Raw genomic sequence first — 26805 nt, 5'->3', positions numbered from 1 at the left:
TTAAAGATTAACAAAAGGTTCAAATGTCTCCAAACACATAGAAACGTTTCGTATAGGGAATCATATAGTCACTCATCAGAAACAAAAGCAATCTTACTTTTTTCGCAGTAAGTGCCAGCATGTCCAGGCGAGCACGTGCAGGCTCCGCTCATGTGGTCGCAGGCGGCTCCGTTCTGACACCGGCACTGCCGGACACATCGCTGCCCATAACTGCCATTAACACACACTAAACGTGAACGCATGAGAGAGGCAGAAGAGAGATTTAGCAAAACAATATTGTAAATCTTAAGCATTTAACCAAATGTAGGCTGCTTGAAAAAAATCTGTCTCACAGGGAATACTATCTTGTGTAACGTCACGTTGTACATCCAGGGTACATCCAGAACTATAGCTTTACATTAGCTACTACAAGCATATGTATAGTATAATCCTGGGAAATGTACAGACATCCCTGAAATAAAAACACGTTATGAAATAAAATATCTAGAAAATGACTTTCAGGATTGTAAATGAGCTCTAAAGATTGTTATAAGTGACGATCACCCCGTGGTGGCAGCGTGTGCTGAAATCTATCTTATTAAAATAAATGAACTTACTCTTTTCACAGTGGTCTCCGGTGAAGCCGGCCTCACACACACACTGCCCGGTGACAGGGTCACAGTCCAGAGAGATGTCTTTGCACTGGCATTGACTGAGACACTCCTGGCCCCAGTAACCAGACTCACATGCTGTGAAGTTCAGCAAATGATGCAGTCAGACATATGTTAAATGTTGCATGTTGCATCCTGATTTTTGTATGAGGGTAATTGCAGTTCTTACGTGTTGCACAGTCATGGCCTCTTTTGCCAGGAGAGCAGATGCAGCGTCCGGTCTGTGGGTCACAAGCAGCATCGGGGAGGCAAGAACAGCGCCTGAAGCAGCCGGGTCCGTGGAAACCTGGCGGACACTCTGTACACAACACCACAGTTATAGGATAAGGCTTCAGTTATCCACTCTTTATGGCTGACATGTGGTTAGTAGGAACTGAAAACACATATTATGTATACATGAATATAAAATAAATCAGTCAATTGCACTTTAATTACTTATTCGATCATTGCTCAATTCGTTTTTCTTTAAGACATACAGATTTGTGGTCAAAATAGTACAACTAAAAATATTTTTGTTTCTTGATTAGAGTAAAAACCTCACCATTTTGGCAGAGGTTCCCCGTGAAGCCTGGTTTGCAATCACACACGCCAGTCTGCTTGTTGCAAGAGCCTCTGTTCTCACATGTAGGGCATGGCGACTGGCACTTCAACCCCCAGAATCCATCATGGCAGTCTGGGGAGCGCCGATAATCTTTCAGATTAAGTGAGTAGTAACCACTTATGTTAGCTATTTCTCTGTAAAGTCCTAAAGCCACTTATGCTTGGATGTTTTGGGGGATGAAATGTATTAAATGTCACATAAGCTACACCACAAAGGAACTGGTTTGGTTTAAAGAGGCAACAAACAAACACAATGGGCTAATGGTAATTCAGTGAGTGCAAACGCCGCAACATAATTCGGTTAAAATTTCTTAAAACTAATACATAAATTCAATGGAACATAAAACAACAACATACAAATAAAATGTACCTTGGTGACAGGAGTGTCCCGTCTTCCCAGCAGGACAGATGCACTGTCCGGTCACAGGATCACAAGGAGCTCCTCCACAGTCGCAAGTCAGACGACAGTTCTCGCCATGGCTCTGTGATTGGCAAACTGGCAACAGATTAAAACATTAAAAACAGCAGCAACAGTTGCACTCAAAAAGACACAAAAACAGGATTGTGCAACGTTGCAAAAAGAGAACTGCAGAAATACTAAATCATTTTCTGTTTGTTTATTCAGCCTCTGCCAATAGCCTCTGCAGTAGTAACTGAAGTAAATTACCCCTGTCATGACCTGGCCTGCAAGTTAAGATAAATACAATCCAGAAGATGTGGATTCCTTTTTTTTATTTGGCTTCGACAAACCCAGCAAGCCGAGGCCTGGACTGTGCATTAGCGCTGACATACTGTAAAACCGCTTTGTTAGTCCACTCCACGGAGACACAAAGTCATGTTTTTACCAGCGGCTCCTGAACAATATACAGTTTCACGTTAGATCACAACACAGAGCGTTGAGCTCTCCATCAAGCAGCAGCGTATGCAGCCAGATGACGCTCTGCTGTGGAGACAAACTCATAGTTATGTTCGTGCAGTTTGTAATAACAAGAACACCTGCACTGACCAGGTGAATTAAAAAAGAAAGCGTCATTTATTTCACCCACTAAATCCACTCAATTCATCAAAGGCAGTAGAGGATGAATAGAAAGATCGTGACAAAGGTTGAAAACATTCCCGAAACCCATAACTCCAAAATAATTTAGTGGTGACATCAGAAAGGGCACGTTATTTACACATGAAGTATGCAAACGATAACCACACACGTAGGAACGTGTCGGTGTACAAGCCCACGCACTTCACATACAGTATCCACACAGACACTGATCCTTTACTATAAAGGTTATGGCCACATGAGAGCGCTGGGGAGTCAAGCTTTGAGCGGGAACATCATAATCTAACAGTAATGTATTTAGAATATTTGAGAAAGTTAAAAGAAACATCTTATTCTGAATAAAATTCTACTTGACTACTTTCATTCCCTTCCCTTAACTCATGTATAGTTAGACGCACAGTACCCTTTAAATTGCATTAAAGCAGCTCTTTGTCTCACCCAGCTGACATTTATCTCCATGCAGGCCCGCAGGACATCGCTGACTGCATTCTCCGGTCCCGGGGTCACATGACCCTCCACCTGGACAGTCACATGGCTGCTCACAGCCTGCACCAAAGAAGCCGAGCTCACACTCTGCAAACACACACACACACACACACACACACACACACACACACACACACACACACACACACACACACACACACACAGACAAAGTGGGAAGATTAACGGACAATCTCTCGGAGCAAGTCTCTCGGAGCAATCACAGCAACTTAAACTACGTTTCCATTGTTGACCATTAAGTCAAAATGCCATAGCAAGGGCGCCGCATGGCTCCAAGTGTATTTCCCCTCATCTGAAGTCCCATTACTGCGCCAGGAAATACACCCAATGATGTTTGAAGCTGTGAAATGGTCAACAGGGCAATATGCCCACTAAATCCACAAGTGCAAGTGAGGCAGTTGACCTGAGAGCCGTGTGGATGATATGCAACTAAACACAAATCCCAACCATTTATTTCTTACAATCTGAAGTAGCGTGCTGAAGTGGCAGTTAAATAAATGAGTTGGGTGTTTTTGAGAAGCGCTTTTACCTTCCTCACACCGTGGGCCGTGGTATGCAGCCTTACAGAAACAGCTCCCTGTTTCGGGGTCACAGCTAGTGGAATGTTCTTGAACACAGTCACATTCCTTGGAACAGCCTCCGCCGTGCGTCCACCTGGGACACGCTGAGGGGCGGACGAGATCATTAAGTTAGATCGACCATATTCTCATGTTTGTATGATCAGTGGTGGGATGTAACTAAGAAAAATACTCAGGTATACAGTACTTGGGTAAATGTAAGTACATCTTACAGGCCAATGTTGTACTTTTACTCTGTAGTAACTAGTAAGACTACCACAGTGAAAAACATGTATGTCCAAATTTGGTGATTTTGAATTGTAAAATTATGTTGAGAAACTGGAGGATTAAGTGTTCCTTTATAGGTTTCTCCTACTTTTTAAGCTAAATAAGATATTCAAAACCTTGGTGCAGCTGGAAAATGTGTCGTCACAAAGTGAAAACAGGGCTGTTTCCCTTTATTGTGCATTCTCACAGGACAGCGACACTAAATTAAACTACCGTACAGTAAAGTAATTAAAATTAGCACAACCACACAGCAGAGAAACAGATTTCACACATTTATGCATCAGTAATATTAATCCATCACATAGCAAAACACTAACGGTGACTGTGTCATTGGACAATAAGTACTTCTACTTTGAATTACTTAAATAAGGTTTTGAAAGCAGGACTTTTACTTGTAACAGTAGTTCTACACTGTGGTGTTGCTACTTTTAACGGCACAAAGAGTAGGATCTGTGTGTGTATGTGTATAAACATCATTCAAAGTTGGCCCCTCCTCCCCAGAACACGCCCCCTGACCAAAGTTCGGCGTTACGATGCTCCTTAGCTGGCTAAAGACAGCCCCAGATTCACTCCTATTTTAGAATGAGCTTTGTCTGATTGTCTCGCTTAGTTTTGTGTTTTCTTTCTGTGTTGGGTCCTCTTTTTTCCTCGCCTACGCTTGGATCCGCGCTTGCGTTCCGGTCGCTACGCTTTTGTAGAGGTTGACGCCTAGAAACGTCCTGAAAAAAGACAAATAAGACAAAACAAGCAGAGGGCCGGGTCTCTGCAGATGCAGACACTTTTAGTGGGTCATAATAAATGATTGAGAGGCATTATGATTGTCTACTTTTGAGTCTATACATTGTTTTTTTAGGAAAATCCTACTCATTCAGCCTTTTAAGTAGGATTTGAATACTTTTTCCTCCACTGTTTATGTTTTACAATACGCATATACATTTTTATCTCAGTTTAAACCAAGAAAATAAATTATCATAGGAACTTTTGTTTGTTGAAGCGAAGGTGGTGAAATTTTAATTAAGAAAAGAATGTTGAAATAAAACCTCTCTGAGCCAAAACTAACACACCCAACCACCATGCTATCACAACAACCTACTTCTGCAAGTTTAAGTCCTGTGACCTCTGCCTTCTGTTTCTCATGATTTATACAACTTCAATGATGCATCATTCATCGTTACTGCTGTAATAATTACAAATCCAATTTGAGACCAGGCTGACTATTTGGGAAAGCAATTTTCCTTTTTTTACTTTCTCACATAGAAGCATTACAAATAGATTTAAAGGATTATGCAAGACTTAAGCACTGCCACATCATCACTGTGTTTAGAACAATCTGCATGCATTTTGCCAAGATTCTCCCTACTCTGCAAGAAGAAAAACAACTGAACTCCACTCCACCCTGTCCCTCTCGACATTGGCTTTATGTTAGGTGCAGCTGCAGCTCTGGCTACACCCTCTCCACCCTCTCCACCCTCTCGATGTCCCGCTGCAGGATGGAGCAGACAGCTGTGAGAATCTGATAATATTCTTTTGAGCACATTCTTCCATCATTCAGGTTGGTCTTAGAAGAGTGAGCAGCCTTCACACCGAGAACATTAAGAGCAAAGATTCATCGCCATGTCCTTCCGGAGGCTTAGGAACAACCCTAAAACAATGGGCGATGTGAATTTAGTGACAGAGGAGCTGAAGAATCTTTATTGTAAGAGGCTGCTGCCGATAGAGAAATACTATTCTTTCCATCACTTTCACTCTCCGAGCTATGAGGACGCAGAGTTTGACAACAAACCGATGGTCTTGGTGATGGGTCAGTACTCGACGGGAAAGACGACTTTTGTGAGGTAAGAATCGGAACATCCACGATTTTTAAAACTGCAGATTAGTGCATTCATTCTGCTGAATGTATTTAACTAACGTGCTAAGGGTAATAATGTTGTTAATGGTGGTTTGGACTTCAGGTATCTCATAGAACAAGATTTTCTTGGGAGCAGAGTTGGGCCAGAGCCAACCACGGACTGCTTCACCGCCCTCATGCATGGAGAGGTGGAGGGAGTCATCCCTGGCAATGCCCTCACAGTGGACCCGAAAAAGCCCTTTCGCCACCTCAACCCTTTTGGAAATGCTTTTCTGAATAGGTGATGCTGTAGGAATCAACAGAGAGAGGGGGGAGGGGAAGATATTCCTCTTTTTTCCTCATATTTGAAAAGTTTTACCAATGTTCTGTCTTCAATTAGCATAGAAGTACTGAAGCAAAGGTTTTATCCTACGCTTTCATTAAATAAAGGATACTGTGAAATAATAAAAAGATTGTTTTGAAAGCTTTATGTTGAGGCATTTTTCTTCTTCGCAGGTTTCAGTGCGTTCAGATGCCAAATCAAGTCCTCGAGAGCATCAGCCTTATCGACACACCGGGCATCTTAACCGCTGCTAAAAGAAAACTGAGTCGAGGTGAGACAATACTTTTCTAACTTCCTTTTCAGTAGGATTAATGGGTCTTCTTCTACTTCCATATATTCAGTTTTAGAAATTGGAAAGCATTGTTGCTGTCAGGAGGATTGACGTTGCTGGTAAGAGGAGAGTCAAGGCAGAGGCAATAAAATAATAATATTTCAGTACTTAAAGCCAGAAACACAGATGAAAGTAATATGACTGAGTTGGGAGGAGACGAGCAGCAAGTAACTGAACAGTCTTCCATTTGTTTTAGGAATGCATCAATCTGTGGGTGTAGCTGAAACTGGGATATGTATGCTCCTCTCGGTGTCGAGGCAGTGCTTACATACGGTCTTAATAAAAACCCAGTGTTTTCGTTCCTCATCCCCCAGGCTACGACTTCCCAGCAGTGCTGCGCTGGTTCGCAGAGCGTGTGGATCGAATCATCCTGCTGTTCGATGCGCATAGACTGGAGTTCTCCGATGAGCTCACCCGGACCTTTGGGGCCCTGTGTGGCTATGAGGACAAGTTGCGCGTGGTTCTCAACAAAGCTGACCGGGTGGACTCGCAGCAGCTCATGAGAGTGTACGGCGCCCTCATGTGGTCGCTGGGGAAAGTGTTTCGAACCCCCGAGGTCTTGCGGGTTTACATCGGATCTTTTTGGTCAGAGCCCAGGCAGATGTGTGACCACTACCAGCTGTTAGAGTTTGAGGAGGAGGATCTGTTGGCCGACATAAGGAACCTGCCGCGCAATGCTGCAGTACGCAAGCTGAATGACTTGGTAAAGAGGGCCCGCTTAGTGAGGGTAAGAGATCTCTTATGTTCAATTCAACACCATTCTTTGCATAAATATTTACGAATTCAGATGCAATTATGATGATTTTCTTTTGTAATCTCCTCTCCTAGGCACATGCTCATATTATCAGCTATCTAAAACAGGAGATGCCAACAATTTTTTGCAAAGAAAACAAGAAGCACAATCTGATTTACCAACTTCCGGTGATTTTCACCAAGATCCAACAACGCCATCGAGTCCCAGCCGGCGACTTCCCTGACTGCACCAAGATGCAGGTGGGAAATTGCTTTTTAATGTCTGAATACCATATTATCGGAATGTTTTTTCTGTGAGCTTAACATGTGATTGAATACCTTTTCAGGAGAAACTTTTGGGTCAAGATTTCTCAAAGTTCAAGACACTGAAGCCAAGTCTGATGGCTTCCTTGGATAAACTCCTGACCACTGATATCGCAAAACTGGTGCCTCTACTTCAACAACAAGAACTGAGGAAGGAATCCCTCCCTGGTGTGTTGGACGGGGAATTTTTGGGAACATTCAGGCCTGAGCATTACAAGAGACATCCTTTCAAGGAAGTCAAAAGAGACGAGGAGAATAGTGAGACAGATTTTGACGAGTGGGCGGTGGAGAAGTACAAGCCAAAGTACGACGAGATCTTCTTCAACCTCAGTCCAAACGGGGGCAAACTGAACGGCAGCAAAGTCAAAGAGTGGATGACGACCACCCTTCTGCCCAACTCCGTGCTTGCTCACATCTGGAGGCTGTCTGACGTCGATGGGGATGGCATGCTGGACAATGAGGAGTTCGCTTTGGCGGTCCACCTTATTGAGGGAAAACTAGAGGGCCACTTTCTCCCCCGAGAGCTGCCGTCTCACCTGGTGCCGCCGTCTAAACGGCTCAGTTCAGCCGGCGACGAAGCGTAAAACATGACGCTGAAAGGAGGCGAAGGCTCTGTGTCCAGTAATTGTACAATTTGTACATATTTTCCTAAATGTAGCCTAATCTGGTAGTAGATATTAAAGAAAAATAACCTAATATACTGTTAATGAACCTGAGAACGTGTTATCTATTTGTATTGATGTCACCGAAACCTAAAGATCCCCATTGATGGTTTTAAAATGTACATTTGACTTCTACATTGTCAAATATCAACCTATGATTGATAGATAGAAAATAGAGATACAGCAACAATGATCCTCAATTAGGTGTAATACACATAAGAGTTGCTAAAATCTCCCGTAATCCTAATGTTTTTGTTTTTTTATCAATGGTATTAAACTTGTAAAGATGACTTGCCAGTATTATTTAATTGTTTGGGATCGCATCATCATAATCACCATCACCATCATGCAGTGGGTATTATTATGACCACGGTCAGGTTGGTACTCACGCAGGTGGCAGAAGCGTCCATAGAGTCCCGGAGAGCAGAGGCAGCCTCCATACAGACGATGGCAATGTCCGTTGTTTTGGCAGTTGCACTTTTTTCTGCAGTCCCTCCCAAAAAAACCCTTTGGACAACCTGTAAACAGGAATAATGTCACTTTAGAATAGGATGCCCACTATGATAATAAGCTCCACTGTGAGAAGAGCAACGTTTCAAGAGTCAAAGTCGAGTGAATTGGGTGCACATCTGGAATTGTAAGATCTGATTTACAGGATTCATTATTTGTCAGACTTTTCATATATTTGTGCTTCTGTCGTGTAAAATACTCTGCTTTGAATCTGTCAGAAAATATACTAACTAACAGACGCACAGCCTATGACATTGTATGTCAATATTGAAATGTTTGGGACCACCAACATAGAGCCTGGTTGTTGTATTGACACGTGTGTGTGTGTGTGTGTGTGTGTGTGTGTGTGTGTGTGTGTGTGTGTGTGTGTGTGTGTGTGTGTGTGTGTACAAACCATCCTCGCAGAGCAGGCCCTGTACCCCGGGGAGGCAGAAACACTTCCCGGTCAAAGGGTCACACGAGCCTCCATTCTGACAACGGCACAGGCTGTTACAGGCCTGCCCAAAGGTCCCGTGTGGACAAGCTGGAGCAGGAGAGGGGAAAGAGCATTGACACATTGACAGTGTAACTTAATGAATTAAACTGCGGGGACTTTCTTTGTCACAGAAACACAGACTTATAAATGAGCGATGAGAAAGTACAGCAGCCAAAGAAAGGGTTATTGTTAACAACACTTCCACCGTCCATCCTGTCTGTGCCCTTCTGACACTCTTAATCCCTCTGGCCTTGTTGGCAATTACAACATGAACCAGCCGGCTGTTTTAAGATGTGCTAAAGTGTTACAATATATCAAGTGAAAGTCTGCTTAAACTCCATGTCACACTTTCTTCACAGCAGTTTTATGTCACTCCAAGCGGAGATAGGCCAATTGAATTTATGTTCTGGGGTTAACGGCATTACAGATACTGAATATACTGTTAATATATAAATGTGAGGAGCAGGAAAAGAGAATAAGATCACAAACTGTTTATATAAAAATATGAAATGGTGCTCTCACCCTTGCACCAGATGTGTACATCTGGAGATGCAACCAAAGTAAATGAACAGGGCAGTGGGCGGGGCTGTGGGGCATTGATTTAGCTTTATAATAATGGGAAACTTCTGGGGTGTTGGGGCATGTTGAGGCAGCATGAAGAAACACAAAGAGCTATTTCAATAGCACAGAAAGCTTATATTTCACCACCAAATATATTGAAAGTTGACAAGTTGCCTTCGATATGACTATGGGACATTTGCTTTTCTGTTTGGCCTGAATGAAGTTTCGTTATCAGGGTTTAGATAAGGACTTCATGTTGCTAACAGAATAGTAACATTTCAAACATTGATAGTATTAGCGACATGTAAAGACGCCTACACTGATTATAAAACCGTAATTTCTTTTTTCTTTTGAGAAAGGTGTTCTTTTCATCGTCATTATTTTACACAGTATCAGTATTGCTGCAGTAGATTTACATAGCATTGTGCAGACTTAAAACAAAAACATTTTGCAGAACATTTTATAGCCGTAGTACAGCCTAGTTCTTTCAGAGGTTTTGGACTTCAAAGGAATATGACAACCTTTGATATTATATATATATTTTTGATGTATTAGTTCCATCCATTCACTCTGCCTTTTCCTTGTGACAGCCTTTTTGCTTGCTGCCCGATGTATTTGCACAAGTCTCTTATGATTAATAATTCACTCCTTCAAATGTGATGTCAGCCATTTATGCAACATTACATCTAAAAGGATGTAATTCGTCTCCAAATACTTGTTTAGTATGTCTTTTAATCTCCTGCCAGTAAGGCACAATAACCTGGTAATTACAGAAAATATGGAAGTGATTAGCGCCATTTATCCCACACAGTCTCCAACATCTGCCACCCGAATTGTTTTTGCAACATAAAGCCTTACAATATTTTAACAACAGAATTCTCAGCATAGTTGAAACAAGTAGAAGTCCATGTCCTCCTCTGAAATGTGAAAATGTCCTTACTTTTCACACTTATTTTACAGTGTTTTCTTTCAGATTTGGACTGTCATTATACTTTCTGGAAATAGTCATGTAAAATGTTGTGGGTATGGATATAGACAAAATTATAGTGCGCCGTGGGCTCTTCCAATTTGAAGAGTTGTTTTGTCATGTATATCAAGAAGGAAATCTTGGTTGGCGACTCTTTTTCTGCTCCCACAGGAACACATACAGTGTATTCTAATGTTCTCCCGTGTGGAGCGGCTCTCCTTTTTATTTATTTTGGCATCTGTTTTGACACGCTTCAGCTTTTTAGGATATCTTCTGTTATCAATTTTCATTATGCACTCTTTAGCCTCACCCAGTCTAGTTTTTGTTTTCACAATTTCTCCCTTACTGTCTTCAAACTTCTCTTTATTATCCAGGTGAAAAAAAACAAAGAATTATCTCTTTGCAATGCATCAGCATTACTTTGTCTGCATGTACGCTAACGTTGGTGAGTGGCTTCGGAGTTGCTCAGATTCCTCGTGTATTTCTGGTTGCTGCAGGTTTTTTCCTGCTTTTTTAGCCTGTTATATCCATCGTTATTCCCATCAGTTCAAGTTTAGTCTGATATAAAAATTGCACTTTCACTCATTGGGAACGGCCGGGAAAGCTTTCAGCAAGCTGCCATCTTGGCGGTGTTCCACACAAAAGTGGAAAACCATAATTTCCTATTGTTGACATGTTAACTGTGGTCCATCACATAGAGAGTAATGAAGATGAAGATCGACTCAAAGATATATACTATAACATACTATGTATAATACCACGATGATACTGCATTTTGTACAATCAGCACATGAACTTTGAGAGAAAAATAATGAATTATACGTCTTTCTTGCAGCTGTAAATTAAAAAAATAAGATTGAATACAAACCTATCATGTAGGTTAAGACACAGTAAGAATATTTGGCCTCTCTAAAGCCAAATTGGTTTGCTCAATACACCTTTTCCCGCTGAAAAATGCTACCAATGTCCAAATCATCACCTCCAGGTTGTGCATCTAAATACTGCCACCTCAGTAGCCTGTTTCTAAAAGTGACAGATTACTTCTCACTGACTCACGTCCCACATGGCTTTCCTCTCATGATTACCGGCCCGACTCGAGTTCAGACCAAAGACAGCCATTAATCATAGAGCTGGATGGGAACAATGGAACCTTGCTTTCTAGCCCAGTAGTGGACATCCTTGGCCTCAGGCTGTGCTCTTGCTGTGGGCCCTGGCCTCGCTCCAGTAGCAGACAGATTAATTCCCCTGGTGCTCTTGTGTTCTGGAGCCTATAAACAACGCAGCCTCCCACACAGAGGAGCCGACAGGTTTTGATACATGGCCCTGGATCAATGCACACAGGGAGCTATCTCATCGCTCTCTAAAACTAGACCACATCGCTATGGGCAGTTCAGATAGACCTGTGGGGAAAATGAGGGTGTGTGTGTGTGTGTGTGTGTGTGTGTGTGTGTGTGTGTGTGTGTGTGTGTGTGTGTGTGTGTGTGTGTGTGTGTGTGCACTGAACGATACTGTTGACATTATCCACTTGTCATGTATATAATCTGGGCATTAATTATTAATTTTAGTTTCCCGTCCATGCACATGTCTGAGCCAGGAAAGTTTTTTTATATTCTTCAAAATTAAACATTCAGTTCACAGAGTTTGAAATCTTTGGGAATTAAGCCTGTTCACATTCTCGCTCCTTTGAAGACGGAAGTATATTTTGAAAAGAATGTATACATGTAACGAGTGGACATGAAAAATTGGGAATAACTTTTCGTAATATATCATATGAGCCGCTGTGTTGAGGTACGTTTGCAATCTTCTCATCTAACTCTCTGTATAAAAGAGTGTATTTCCCCAACGGCCAAACTATTCCTTTAATTAATCAAAGGACATCCTGGAGGAAAATCTAACGTATAGGTTAGTGTTTAGTATCTGGTGACATCCCACATGTGTCGAGCTTGTAGTAGAACTAGAGTTTGTAGAAGAGCCAGAGTTTGGTTTGTCCTTTCTGTGCTACTGTAAAAACATGCCGGCCGCCACTGTGAAGAGGACCAGCTCCGTATTTAGATGTATCAGCTTATTCTAATGTAGCATAAACATTAAATACAATTCTTACATGTGGTTATACACTGAAGAAAACATGCTTTTTAATATTGTAGTCAATAGATCAGCCAAATAGTACACACTGTACCTTTAAGTGTATAGTTACTTTCAGAAGTAACACTATCAACCTTTTTGATGAAGGCAAGGTTGTGTAAAGTTTACCAAAAATATGTATCACACAATACACAGAAGTAACGTAAATGTCCAACTAACTTACTCTGGTTACAGATGATCCCAGTCCATCCAGCTGAACATTCACATCCATCTCTGATTTCAGGACACTTTCCGTTCACACAGTCTTCACAGCTCACGCTGCAGTCATCCCCAAACGAGCCATCGAGACACACTGAAAAAGAAACGTTAAAACTAATAATACTTTTTTTTTCTTTTCAAAACTTGCCGATCTGAAGATTTAGTAAAACAATAAAATTATATGAACTCTCACCAGGGATTGATCTGAGTGTCATCACTCACGCTCTTTACTGTACCTATGCTGCTGTCCAGTCTGAGCTCCCCTCGGCGCTCCCTCTGGATCTCATATTCTTGTTCACTGTCACCACCATCGCTACCATCATCATCATCACCGTCGTAACGGGAGCGCAAGGCTGCTGTGTACTGCAGGAGATGAGGAGTCTCGCGGAACAGCAAGTCTGGTAATCGGTGGACCTCCAGCTGCTCGTCCTCGTCTCCCTCCTCATCACCTTCTTCTTCCAGTTCTCTGCCGTACAGAGCTAAAAACACAAAAGAACAAAGTTTGACAAACAATTTAAGATGCCTTTTGGGATTTTACTTGTCCATAAATAACTATTCGATGCAAGAATAACTACAATGCTGATGTCACTCACAAATGCAGGAGTGCTGGTCCTGATCCAAGCGGAAGCCCCGCTCACAGAAACACTCATATGTTCCCAGGGTGTTGACGCAGTTGTGTTCACAGTCTGAGGTCTCTGCTCGGCACTCATCAATGTCTGACACAAACAACACACAGCGAAAAGAATGAAAGGATAATAATAATAGCAAAACTCAAGTGAAGCCATTGTCATTGGATGGACGTTTTGAACACAACAGGTTTTTATACACATTCGATGGCAGACTGGTATTCCAGATCAAATTCAGATGGTCCTTGTAATTTGTATTCAGATAAATACACTTCACTTCAGCGTACTCATTTGATTTAATTGACACCCATCTGACAGTTGTACTAGTTTGTGTAAAGTTTGCTCCTTTGTGAGCAAAACCCTTTGGTTTTCTGCTACAAAATGGCCTTGAAAGGCTTCATTTCTAACCAATCTGTTAGTAAGTGAGAATGTGTGTCCTGCACAATTGCGCCACAACACAAAGAGCACTAAAAAAGGTTCACGCTAACAGCCTAGCACTCTTACCATCGCAGCCGCAGCCGTCTGGATTCAGTCTGTGGCCAGCTCTGCAGCTGCACTCGTAGCCGCCGGGGTAGTTTCTACAGAAGTGCCGGCAGCAGGACTCCCCACTGACACACTCATCGCTATCTGAGGGGGGCACGCAGTGGCATAGAGTTGGTTTCCACAGACGGACAGAAAGACACCAGCAGAGAGTCACAATGTGCATGAAAATATAAAAGAAAGAGGAGATCTTACCTACACAGGTCTTCCTGTCCCGGTCAAGCTGGTACCCGTGGTTGCAGGAGCACAGCGGGCCGTTGGTGGTGTGCTCGCAGTGATGAGAGCAACCTCCATTGTTCTTCTCACAGCTGTTGACGATCTCCATCTCAATGCCTGGAGGAGAGACAGTACCAAAACCATAATTAAAGTGCAGAGTTGAAACATAGGACATCATTATGAGGACTATTGTTTTTGTGTGTTCAAACTGCAGCAGAGGGCAGGGAAGAACAAAACAAAGCATTCTTCAGTACAGATATGGTTTAAATTACAAAGGAATTATTTATGCCTTATTTATGTCTTATTATAATTGTCATCCCAAAACATTCTAAAACTCTTAATCCGTGTCATGCTTACACGTAATGTGCTTATTTCTGTCCCAAAAAAATGCTGCAGTGTGCAACATTTGTTGTACAAATAAATAGAAATTGCAACTCGTCAGCAATGGCCGGACATAATTGGCGGGGTGCTTCTTCATTGTAATTGTTATTACCAGCCGTGACGCTAGTATTGCTTTCCCCTTGAGTGAGTCTTTGTGTGAGTCATCATCGCAAAATGTGATCCTGGAGACACCTACTGTATCAGGAACTGTGATCTTATATCAAGACTGTCTCTAGTTTATATATTTTTGGTTTTGTTTATATCATGTTGCGTCCAAACCATTAAATACATGCATTCCAGTGTCCTTCCTTTCTTATTTACAAGATGACTAAGTCTTAGGATCAAGTCCTTTGAGGCATTTTCTCCTTTGCACAAGGCCATGTGTTCAACAGTAAAGCTGTAATATGTGGAAGACTAATTTCAATTCCTATGACCTTTACTTACGGTAGCACTGTTTTCCATCAGCACCAAGTTCAAAGCCCAGAAGACACACACAGCGGAAGGAGCCCATCATGTTGACACAGCGATGGGAACACTTGGCATGAGCTGAACTGCACTCATCAATGTCTGTAGGAGAACAAATGTATGTGCATAAAAAAATACATGAAGGAGAAGTATAGATCAAAGTATGTATCAAAGTTGCACAACACACAAATCTATTTCTAGGTCATATTGAGACATATGCCAGAGCATTTCAGAGGTGATGTATGTCTTTCTTGTCCTCTTTAACAAGGATGTAGTAACTTAACCCTGTTGGCTAGCAAAAGGCTACAAAACAATGTTCCCGTGAAAAAATCTTCAAAACAATGTTGTGAATATTTCCTGCAGCAGGAAGGCTCTATCAGGTTCTCTTTTCCCTCATAGGTTGAGCAGCCTCTCAAGTCAATATGGGTCTGTTGTACTGCATATTTGCTTTCAAACGGAGGTTTAGTGTGGCTGTAACTTATGGAAAACTCATAAACGTGATTCTGTTAAACTGTAACGTCTTCATGGGAAAGGTATTTTTGCGTGTGAGAGTATGATTCCTCACCTTCGCAGTTCTTGCTGTCTTCAGCCAGAGTAAAACCAGGTCGGCAGCTGCAGTGAACCCGGCCTTCCTCAGAAAGACACAGCTGGGAGCAGCCTCCATTCCTGTCCTTGCAGGGGTCCCTTACTGACGCACACAAATATACACAAAAATGAAGGCGAGTCAGCCCAGCAGGTGATTCTCTGACCTTGCTGGTTAGTTCATGAGCACAGATATCTCAACTATGCACAGCTTCTTATTCAGAAACATTACAAAAGTGAGTCTGGTTATGACATCTGAAGGATCCCTAAAACTAACAGAAACATTTCAGAATCCATAAAGAGCAATCTGAATTCCTGATGCAAAATAAAAAAAAAAAAATCATATTTTTGCTGTCATTTGATATAATTTGCAACATCAGATGCATCTAACACATTTCAGAAAGGTAACCTACTCTAGTGAACTCCAGTTTTCCCAGCGATTTCTGATTATTATCACATTATGGGAACATCTGTTGGCAAAAAGACTTACATTCACAGTGTCTCCCATCTCTCTTCAGCTGATAGTTCTTTCGGCAGTCACATTTGTAGTGATTGTTCCCCATGTCCACACACTTGTGCTCACATCCACCATTCAATACGGAACAAGAGTTCACCGCTTGCACGATAGACAGAAACAAGAACACAGATGGTTAATGAGCATAAACACACATTCCTCTGGTGCCCAATTACATAATTAATTTATAAAACTCTGGCCAGTTATAGGATATTTCACACAGTGCGACAGGTACAATCGCATTTGTTGGCACTCTAAAATGGCTCTAACACCTCAAACTCTGCAGCCGTTAAATTATGGAAAACTCTTGAGAAAAGGCTGGAAACTGGGAAATGATATTTAAGCGGTTCCCCTGGTCACTCTAATTATCTTTCCATCCCATTACTCCTGTGATTTAATGATGTGCCAAATATGAATATTAGCCGCGTGCCTTCTGGGTGCTTTAAACACAGACATGATGACACAGACGGGCTGTAAAACAGAGAGAACGGCTGGCTTTTAACATGATGATTTAAACAGATACAATTAGCTATCCCGCTCCCTCAATCCCTACCCTTTACCACAAAGCTGCAGACAAAAAATAGGAAGGAAAAATAATACCACAAGAAACAGAGGAATTCTGAATTTCAGTAAGTTGCAAAAAAAAACGTGTTACCTAACGGTTTTATGGTGCTAAAATGGGGGAAAAGTACTTTACTGCCTATATTTCTAATATTAATCATGGAAGCCAAGCACTTCTAAAGTTTTGCTGCAATAATTCAAATACTGAGATCTTTCCAGCTGTTCTCACACACTGGCTGACACTGTCAGAGTTGTGGTTCTAAAACATTAATAGTATATAGTCTTTGTATAACATATAAGAATAGTGTCAAGCTTTTCATCTAACTTTTGACAAGAAAGTGAATTAGCGTGTATCTCAAAATATCAAACTATTCTGCTACGGAGAAACTATCTAACATCAGAAGCCTGCTTTTTCTCACTCCATTGTATCTGTTATCCCTCTACTCCACTGAGGAAATGTTGCAAACATGCAGAAATCCAGCTATATTAATGAGGGGGAAATGTGTGTGTGAGAATGTTGACCACAAGAGCAATAAATACTTCTGTTTGGTACTCACCAATGCAGGTCCGACCATCAGTGTGCATGCGGAAGCCTTCGCTGCACTCGCAGTGATAAGAGCCCGGTGTGTCGACACATGTTTGCTGGCATCCTCCATTGAGCTCCTTGCACTCATTTACATCTAAACACACAAACATAAACACATACTCATAACCATGCACAGAAGAATGCTCATTGAGAAAACTAGGCATTCATATTACGAAATATTGCCATAAACTACGAGACTGCACAATAACAAGAACCACTAAGCCCATAAATAACTTCTCTGCTTGGTTGAACAATGACAGATTGAGAGCTTCAGTCAATTGTAGGAAAATACCGCGGAAATGAATGGAAACAAGGCATTTATTGTGTAATTTATAGTCTCATATCCAACTTTGAGGTGGTATAATTAAACATTCTATCTGCAGCGAGCCAACAAATAGTGGAATGTGAAAAACACATTTCCAGTGTTTCAAATATAAAGAGTTATAATTGTCAATTTTACCTCAAATCTCAAATGTAATCTCTTTTATATGTTGCCGACATCTGGTATTATGTGTACAGTTCAGCTGTCAAGTTTAAAAGCTATACTATCACCACTTCCCCTTTTAATAGTGAGGGAAAATACAGAAACCTGACTACGAAAAGTTCAGTGTGCCTTACCACACTGACCTTGTGTCCTGACTCCTCGAGGAAAAAATGTACATGTATAATGTCTTTGGGTTGAATGATGAATTGGCGTATCACGCTGTTCATGCAGTAGCATGCGTGCAATCAATTTCCTGCACAGGAGAGACTTGCATATGGCTGAACGTGTGTCAAACTGAAAATCATGTTCCACAGAGACAGAAGCAAGCTGAGAAGACAACATACCTGAACACTGTACTGACAGACAATCAGGTTTTAATACACATCTGGACAACACATCACACATCATCCCTAAACCTTCTCCCAGTTGTCCTCTGACTCTGCCTTATTTTGATTCACACTGATCACAGAGGAGATGTGTGCAAGGAGGGGAAAATCAATTGCAATTTCCCTTTTTTTATGTGTTAAACACTAAGCATGTGTGAAAGTTATTTGAGCATGCATCATGCCTCAGAGGTTAAAGGACTTACTAAGTAGTGCAGATATTAGAAATACGTTTGAAATGCTAGTCTTTCACTCTGACAGGCCCGTGGGAACAGCCGTTTCCAGAATGATCTTGACTATTTTAATTAGCTAGTTTCCAATAATGGGAGCTACAGGGAGGAGGGGGTGTCAAAGTGGAGGCCTTTCACCAGTAAAAAAAAAAAGAAGTGTATTCTGCATATAAATAAGTTTGATAGGGTTTAAGGAATTTATATCCGTTTTCCCAATCTCTTTAGACATCTGCGCTAATTTAATAATCACCACGCAACCGGCAATGAACTGTCCTATCATTGTACTTCCAACACATTGGCAGCTATTGTAGAGGATGCCTTACACGCGAAACAATAGACGCTCGGGGGAGTTTTGTAAAGGTTAATATACTTATTGGTCTCCTCATGTGAGAGGATTTCAATGGCAGACACACAATGGCTGCTTTTCAGTGGTGGGTGAGGCGGTGTGTGGGGCAGCAGCGGCAGGAGTTGTGGTGTCGGAGGTCGAGGGGCACGAGGTCTGAATGACATGCTGTGACACCGTCTGGCTCTTAGCCGAGCCGCTGAGTTAGCATCCACAACTAGACAATAAAACAGACTAAACATTTGGGAGCGCTGCTTTTGTGGCAGAAAAAAGTAGAACAGGTGGTCTTTAGAACGAACGCCGCAGGAGCTGAATTTACCAAAAACAAAAGAAGATCAGAGGCACTCTGATGTGAGAGCCCAAATGTGTGTGTCATAGGGTTTAATGTCTGTGGATGCTTTAGCAATTCATATGACCAACATGATCACATTTGATCAAATTTATATTTTAATTAAGGTTAAAAAACAACAGTTGCAGGGAGGCAATGCAGTGGACTCTAAATGTCAAAGGAAGAGATCTTACACATCTCTCAGTTTTCAGAATGGTTAACTAAAATTGAAAGTACCAAGATAAAACAAAGAACTTAAAATATGTATTTTTTTCAGCACTTTAAATCCAAACTCGCTGTCTTTCCCCATAAAGACGACCACACATACAATTCACTCCAAAGCCTGTAAAAGAAGAACGTCACAGCTGCTGAAGCTGCTTCTGTTTGTCTGCTCCACTGGTTAGGTCTCAAATTTTAAACTATTACTAAGTGACAATATTCTGTCTTAAGGGTAAAAGGTCAGGGGCACTTGTTCACACCTGTAGCTCAAAAGAACAAATGGGCCTCAGTGCCCAACACTAACTCAGCATATTTCTGTCAGATGATACGGCTGTCTGAGAATAGAAGCTGATTAGGAAGGGGTGCTGCCTGTGTGGTTGGATCAGCCCTCTATCCTGTAGTCTAGCCGGTTAAGTAGGTCTTAAGTTGGCCAATTTAGGCAAGAGATTTTAAATTGAATGACCTGACCTTTCTGCAGCATCATAAGGATCATTCAATCCATTCAAAGGGATGACTTTGATGGATTATCCAAGCACATGTTCACTTTACACCAACACACTAGTGTTATTATTCTTGTAGTGGCGGAAAAATCTATCAAACAATTTTTTCATTAAATGTCCCAAACCTGGAATATTATATTTTTGAATCGTCAAAAAGGGAAGGAAAAAAATGTTGTAACCAGATGTCTATCTTTCCTTGACATGTCTTGCTGTCTGGCCCCAGTCGACTGCCTTCAGGACACTTGCAGTAGTAGCTGCCGATGGTGTTGCAGCAGTACCCCTCACAGCCGCCTTTCCCCACTTCACATTCGTTAACATCTGAAAGAAAAGGATTAAAAGGCCAGATTTACAAACATAATGTGCAGTGCACAAAACAGAAAGGTTTCTAACCCCCCTTCACTGTTCTCGCTCTTTGAGGAGTCCCTTCATGTGGAGTTCTTTCCCTTTTCAGCAGAAAGAAAATCAACAAAACGTTTACAACGTTCACTTTTACTCATCCCTTTGTACAACATGACTTCTCTACTCAATCTCTGTGACAGATATTCTTTTATGTCAGGGAGCTCCCAGAAGTAAAATAAACTGAACTGTTAGCGAGTCTGTTACCAATCTAGAAGAATCAATGAGCTCCTGAAGGCTAATAGTAGAAACAGCAGAAGCTATAGCTTGAATCTTCCCACATGTTGCAGTTCAAATATTTAATTCAATTTACTTGACAATGTTCTCCAGTCCCCAGAATCCTCTACCTTTTCACTTCATTGCATCGACTATTTTGCTCTGTAAAACATAAAAACGTTTTTTATGGACTTCCTCTGCGTCCCATGTTTTTACTTGTCTCTGAGGGCGAAATGGTTTCCAGGTTTGTTCCTTGTTGTACTCCTGCAAAACCCCTTAGGCTCCCTGTTCTTGTGCTGTGTAATGATGCCTATCAGCTATGCATCACTGCCAAAAAGTGTCTTCAAACACATTAGACCTGGTTATACTTGTAAAAGTGTAAGTATGATCCATCTGTGACATATGAGACATCCATATGGCCGCCAGTATCACTTTCACATTAGACTGATCACTGGCTTAAAAACGACAACAGGAAAGATTTGCTGTTGGTTTCTGCAAAAGAATTGTGTTCGAAAAGTAATTAGATTTTTCTGAGCAAATATTTGCAGCAGTCATATCCAAGTAAAGAAAGAAAAACATTCATGCTAATTGTGGAGCTCAACATATTATACTTGTTTGTTAATTATGTGGCATGAAATGTAAAAAACAGATGATTTATTCTATCTTTTCCACATTAAGTTGAAAAAACATTGATGTTCTTGGCCAACTATGAAAAAGAAATGGTGTGTGTAATAGCAATAAGTAAGAGGAATCCCTGATTCCTGCAGATATAAATCATTTCCAATATAAAGTATTATCTTGAGTGGAAAGCAAGAGCAAATGCAAAATGTTCCTGAACACAGGATTTCATGTCCGAGGGTCTTTACACCAACGTTTGTCTGATCTTTGAAGAAACTGATCAAACTGCTGCTATTTGCCTTATGGCAACAACACAGCCACACCTTTCACAGATGACTCAGTGTTGTATGTTTGATTGAGAAGAAGGAATTGCACAAGAATGAATGCATGGACTTGGTAACCTCCTGTCCATGAGGAAGACTAAGGAGAGAGTTATTAAGCTGCGTCCCCCCATCTGTTAAAATACTTAATGGGGCCCCTCAGATGCGTGTTGAGCAATAGTTTGTTTGTCTTTGAATAACAGGAAATTTCAGAAGCACAACTTGGAGAGACAATTTAGAAAGAAGAGGACAGGAGGCCGCGGGAGGTATAGCAGCTTGCTTCACAGAAACACAATGTTTGCCGGCTTGCCTGTGTAGATGAAGAGCACATGAGAAATCCTGCAGATGGTTACTGAACCCACAGTTGCCTCTGGCTTTTCTTTAATAAACAGGGAAGTGTGTCTGATTATAGCCAAGCTTGTAATTTGTGTTTCTACTATTTGTTTAGGATTTGTGGACACAATAGAAGCAGTAGAATGTCCCATTCCCTCAATCCCCTGATGTTAAGGCATTTATGCAAAGGTTAATCAAAAACACATGCCGTTAAATGGACTACTAATGCGCAAAAGCCGACATAGACACGCTCCAAAGCCCTCTGGTAAAAAACAATGTCTGTTTTAGGTTTTAACATAAACGACTAGACTCAGAGAAGCATAGCCTGTATTCTCCTGTTGGTCCATTCAGGGAATTGTCAGTTGTTCCTTCACTGTATAGACATGAAGACACCGGTGGAGCGTGGATAACTTGGCCAATATTATAAACAGACAAGTGTATATGATAGACAGAGTCTATTGCTAAGATATTATGTCCCTGTCTTCATATGTGTGCACATGAATAAACATGCACAAAAAATAGCATAAAAAAAAAATAATTAGCATAAAATGGCAAAATTGTCTCTGAATATGTGACATGCATTATCGATTCTCTATTCAGATCGTTTTAATTTAATATATCTTCCCAGTGGAGAGGAAGATGAGTAGGTGTAACAAACCATAAAGGAAGAACAGCAGCAAAAAAAAGCTCACAGAACAAATGTTTCTCTTCTTCCGTAGTTATAAAAGGGTAATAATAGTTTGTTTCTACAATTCTTATGTAAAAAGAAACAATCAAAGCCTGCAGCAGGTGAAGCATCAGCAACGTTGGCAAGAAGAAAAGAAAAAGAAAAGAAATCAAAGCACCACATTAACACTGCAATATAAATAGATTTGTTTTGTGGGGAAGTGTTGCTGTTGGTAATGTGGCCCGTCAGAGCAATATGTAGAATTCTGCAGGACCTCAGAAACTAGGGATGGGTCGCCATGTTTATTTTTCAGGCCACACCCACACTTAGTTTCTAAGGGCAGACAGTGTTATCTGGGTCACCTGAAGGGGCAGAATTTGTATTTCAGGAATTTCTACTGACGATGATTTATTGGGCAGATTGTCACCGATGTAGGCCTAGCTGTCCAATCTTTGTAATTGTCTACCTTCGTTGTTATATTGTTAGAATTATATGCATGCTTTTTTTTTTTAATAATTTTTTTTCCTCATGAATAATAAAATGCCCACTGCAGTAGTTTACATTGCCTCGCCTTGGCCTTTGTAAGCCTTTACTTACATCAGCACATTCTCCTTCACTATGGGGGATCTAAGTAGCCGTACAACTAAACCTGGAAAATGTGCACGCACACACACACACACACACACACACACACACACACACACACACACAAACACACACACACACACACACACACACACACACACACATACACACACATATTTGGACACAGAGAAACAACCCGGCTCTGCAGTTTTCATTAACTCATATAGAAGTGTCATGGCCCCGTAACCTCGGGGTTCTGCCCCCGGACACATCCCCACTTTGATCCAGCAGCTCCTTACAGCCCTAATCAGCCTCCTCTATCAGCTCAGGGTCATTTGCTATCATCATCAAGATGTCGAGCAGAGAGAGAAACCAAATTTGAACAAACATTAATTCAAGCCCTGTCACGGCATTGAAGGCAGTTCTGGGTAAGGCAACAAGTCACATGTTGCTAAAAGAGTGTCAAGTTGGCGATGCCTATCGTGTGGTGACCAAACTGCTCTGCCAGAACTCGTCATCATTCCTAAACGCAATCCTTGTTTTCACTGAAGCCTCAAAGAAAACTTTTAACACAAATTTCATAACACTTCAAATACAAACAGCAATCCACAGTTTCATGATACAGGTGTCCGAATGTAGGGCTATTTTTGACTTTGTGGCTTGGCCTTTTCCAAGAGTAACACTTTGTGTCTCTAGCCAAACCTGACGATAATCAAATGAACATAATTCAGAAGTAAAATTGCTTTAACATGAGGAGGAGAATAGCTGACTTGGTAGTTGGGATGAGTCTTGGACCAAACTGTCACGGTTCAGCGCCACACTTTTCTTTAAGTTATTTTCATCCTGTCTGCCTGTCTGTATACTAACTGTCCTGTCATTTCAGATCCTGCTGCACGCCCCCTTCATCAGTCACTCCCTCCTCGTCAGTCCTCATTTCTTGCACCTGGCCCATCCCTGTCTCACCTGTAGCACATTCCCTCATTAGTCTTCACTACTTAGGTCCCCTCACTTGCACTTGTCCCCTGCCAGATTGTCTTGTGTTTTTTGAACTTAGCTCTCTAGCATTCCTTGTGTGTAACCTGTAGTTACCTGTTAAGTAAAAGAATCATATTCTGTACCTCTGCCTTCCTGAGTTGTGCTTTTGGGTCCTTGGGTTATCGGGCCGTTACACAAACCTTCAATAAAAGATTTAACTATATAAAGTATTATCATTTGAGAGACTTAAGTGATTGAGCTAGAACATATGTCTGCTGTGCAGGCAGCAAAAAAATGCAAGTGGTTTGTTCAACAAGGGAGGTGACTAATAGAGCTTTTTAGGAGACATTTTAATAAAAAAAAGTATATTTCCTTGGCAGAAAGAGTCTTACCCTGCAATTTGGATTTAGTTTTTTCTCTAACTGACAAAGACGGTGGCAAAGAATCAACCCAAATATAAACTGCAAAACAAAAACTCTGTGTTAAACCTTCATCTCATGCATACATCACCTCTCACTGTGAACCATGGACTTGAGTGTTTTATATCTCTATTAGCCCAGTATATCTCCACACACACGTACATGTCTCTCAGAACCCAAAGACAAGCCGATAAACTGACACCCACACAAAGTTGAGGGGCTGTATTCATGGAAGCAATCCTAATTGACTTTAAATCTGAACAGTCTTACTCTTCCCCCATGAGTGCATTAGGATAACCATTTCTGCCTTGGATCAGCTGTTGCACATTAGGATGTATTACACAGGCTGCCCACCCACATGCACATAAGCATGCATGCAATTATTTATATGTCTCCAAAAACCTGCACAATGTCACTAGGGGACAACTTATAGACTCCAAGATAAAATTAATTTATAAAAGATGCTTTTATTGGTCAGATAAACATCCCTTCCATGATTCTCTTTCTGTCGGACGTACGTTACTGAACAACTGATCCTGATATCATGAAAACCCGAAAGAAAGAAAAACGTGTTTTTGCATAGAAGCAACACATCATTTCTTTGACAAATGTTATAAAGCACTGTGACCCTCGCTCTTGGTCCAAGTCTCCTGATACTTAAACACCTGCTGCCTTTTCCTCGATATTCACCAGTCCCGTCTCTTTTGTGGCCTCTGAGCCTCGTACCTACAAATCTGAACGATCAATCTTTGTCTCACTCATGGACTGACAGGATAGATAGGATAGATGACACATAACACTTACCTCAGCATAGAGTTATTCTTCTATACATTTTGGAAACACATCTGTATACCTTTCCCTTTTTAAATCAGCTTTTCTCTAACACACTTTATTTGTGCCTTCCTATGAAAATAATGCCTTACATTCAACTTTGAAATACTATCATATCTTTCTAATTCATAGTTGAGAAACAAATGGAAAGTGTTGGTCTCCTGATAGTGGTGGAATGGTGGTGATAATGGTTTCCCATGGAGTTTCAGAGAGAACAGACATCTGCTTGAATGTTCTTGTGTTCTCTGCAGACAAACATCGGCCACCAGGTCCCGATTCCTGCTTATCTCATTAGGTGTTATTGTCATTACTTGTCCTCTACAGTACAGTACCTCCCCTGTCTTTCTCCAAGGACCAAAGCTCTTCCTGCTACGTGAAAAAGATATTGGAAGTACTTTGACATCATATTTATCAACAAACCTTCAACCATGTGTCCTTTCCCTCCCTGATGTTAAAAACATTAGGCAAAGAAAGTCCAGATCAATAACTGAATTAGCAGGCCTCAGCTGTGTGGAATGTCTCTCAACGCTGTTCAATAGATGTGGAGGGCTGGGATCTCAGACCTCAGTGGTCGGAAGTCAAACTCAAATCTGAAGTGATTTAGCGTTTCTTCCTCACTAGATGGAAATTGGAGGTCTCTGGCAGGAATGATTTGTATTTCCTACATTTTTTTAAGTGTCTATTCCCACATTTCTATTGTAACAAAATGGTCACAGAAAAGGAATGCAACTTACCTAACAAGTTGTCTATGTCTAAGAAGAAAGTCTGCAATGCTCATTTCTGAAAACCTACCTAAGCCTCAACCAATTGATTTTGCAAGCTTTTTTTAAAGTAGATAAGATATTTGATATTTCATATTGCACCATCCACTCTTCAAATAAACCAAAGGGGTATACATAATAATGCATCTGGAAACATTCTCTGGCTACATTTTTGCAGCAGAGCCAGCTAATAAGAAATCAGTGTGGTTTGGCCATGAGCTGTAATATTTTAGCAGAGATGTCCCACCTGAGAGTTTGATAGGCTCACTCCCATCTCTCACAATCAGTTATTTTTTTGTGTAGTGATGCATTCATTATTCTAATCTGCAAGATGAAAATGCAGGGCAACAGAAATGATTGTTTATTATGATTATTTATTATTCATTGGCTCAGTACAACTAGAGCTAGAACTATTATAATGACATTGCTGAAGGTGCATTGGTGTGATGTGTGCATTTACTGTTTGTTGTTTTGTCTTTGCAATTGTCTTGGGGCGCACTAAGTAACACGCATGCGGTTTAATGCGTCTAATTATTTAATCAACCAGTGCTCTCTGTTCAGCGTACCATTAGTGTAACTGTAATACGAATGCAGTTCATTTGGGGATGGTAATGTTAGTTTGTGCACCACTTTTCAGATTCCAGATTGAAATGTATCCACAACAACTGGATGGTTTAGCATGAAAGCACAAACATGCATGTTACTCAGTTTCACTTTGGTGCTCCTCTGACTTTACATCTAGTGCCACCATGAGGTTGACCTCAGAATTTCAGTTTTTTTGGTTTATGACTAAATACCTGCAAAACTAATGAGTAGTTATGAGTTACATTTACTACGTTACATGTACTAAAATAACTTTGAGTACATTTCACTTGTCAGAGTAGTGTTAATGCAGCATACTTTTTACTTGACTTGATTTTTAGAGAAAAAGCATTAGTTTCACTTAATGACATTTAGATTTACTTTTACTTATACATTTTTGTCTGCATTCATGATCCGT

At 41.1% G+C, this 26805-nt stretch overlaps 2 protein-coding genes across 2 annotated transcripts in view; one reads left to right on the top strand and one right to left on the bottom strand.

Moving 5' to 3' along the window:
- The window catches only part of egfem1 (EGF-like and EMI domain containing 1), a gene marked incomplete at its 5' end in the record, with an annotated part of 53189 nt that overhangs the window by 14888 nt on the left and 11496 nt on the right, over positions 1–26805 (bottom strand). Inside the window, 19 exons of the mRNA XM_079224548.1 lie at positions 98–226; positions 597–728; positions 820–948; positions 1192–1323; positions 1621–1746; positions 2743–2877; positions 3338–3472; positions 8263–8391; positions 8778–8906; positions 12692–12820; positions 12963–13205; positions 13320–13442; positions 13857–13979; positions 14088–14225; positions 14934–15056; positions 15520–15642; positions 16027–16152; positions 17169–17291; positions 19880–20002. Of these exons, the coding sequence (XP_079080674.1) occupies positions 98–226; positions 597–728; positions 820–948; positions 1192–1323; positions 1621–1746; positions 2743–2877; positions 3338–3472; positions 8263–8391; positions 8778–8906; positions 12692–12820; positions 12963–13205; positions 13320–13442; positions 13857–13979; positions 14088–14225; positions 14934–15056; positions 15520–15642; positions 16027–16152; positions 17169–17291; positions 19880–20002 (2550 nt within the window). The remainder of the gene's footprint in view (positions 1–97; positions 227–596; positions 729–819; positions 949–1191; positions 1324–1620; positions 1747–2742; positions 2878–3337; positions 3473–8262; positions 8392–8777; positions 8907–12691; positions 12821–12962; positions 13206–13319; positions 13443–13856; positions 13980–14087; positions 14226–14933; positions 15057–15519; positions 15643–16026; positions 16153–17168; positions 17292–19879; positions 20003–26805) is intronic.
- LOC306742209 (EH domain-containing protein 2-like) lies at positions 5268–8157 on the top strand (the record flags this gene model as incomplete). Its single annotated transcript, XM_079224549.1, has 6 exons — positions 5268–5488; positions 5606–5782; positions 5998–6095; positions 6470–6882; positions 6984–7148; positions 7235–8157. The coding sequence occupies 6 exons, from the start codon at positions 5268–5270 to the stop codon at positions 7793–7795; spliced, it is 1635 nt and encodes a 544-aa protein (XP_079080675.1). The 3' UTR covers positions 7796–8157.

Source organism: Taurulus bubalis (genome assembly GCF_910589615.1).
Source record: "Taurulus bubalis genome assembly, chromosome: 10".
NCBI classification, from domain to species: domain Eukaryota; kingdom Metazoa; phylum Chordata; class Actinopteri; order Perciformes; family Cottidae; genus Taurulus; species Taurulus bubalis.
The sequence above is the reverse complement of the archived record's forward strand: the minus strand, read 5'-3'. Positions and strand labels throughout refer to the sequence as shown.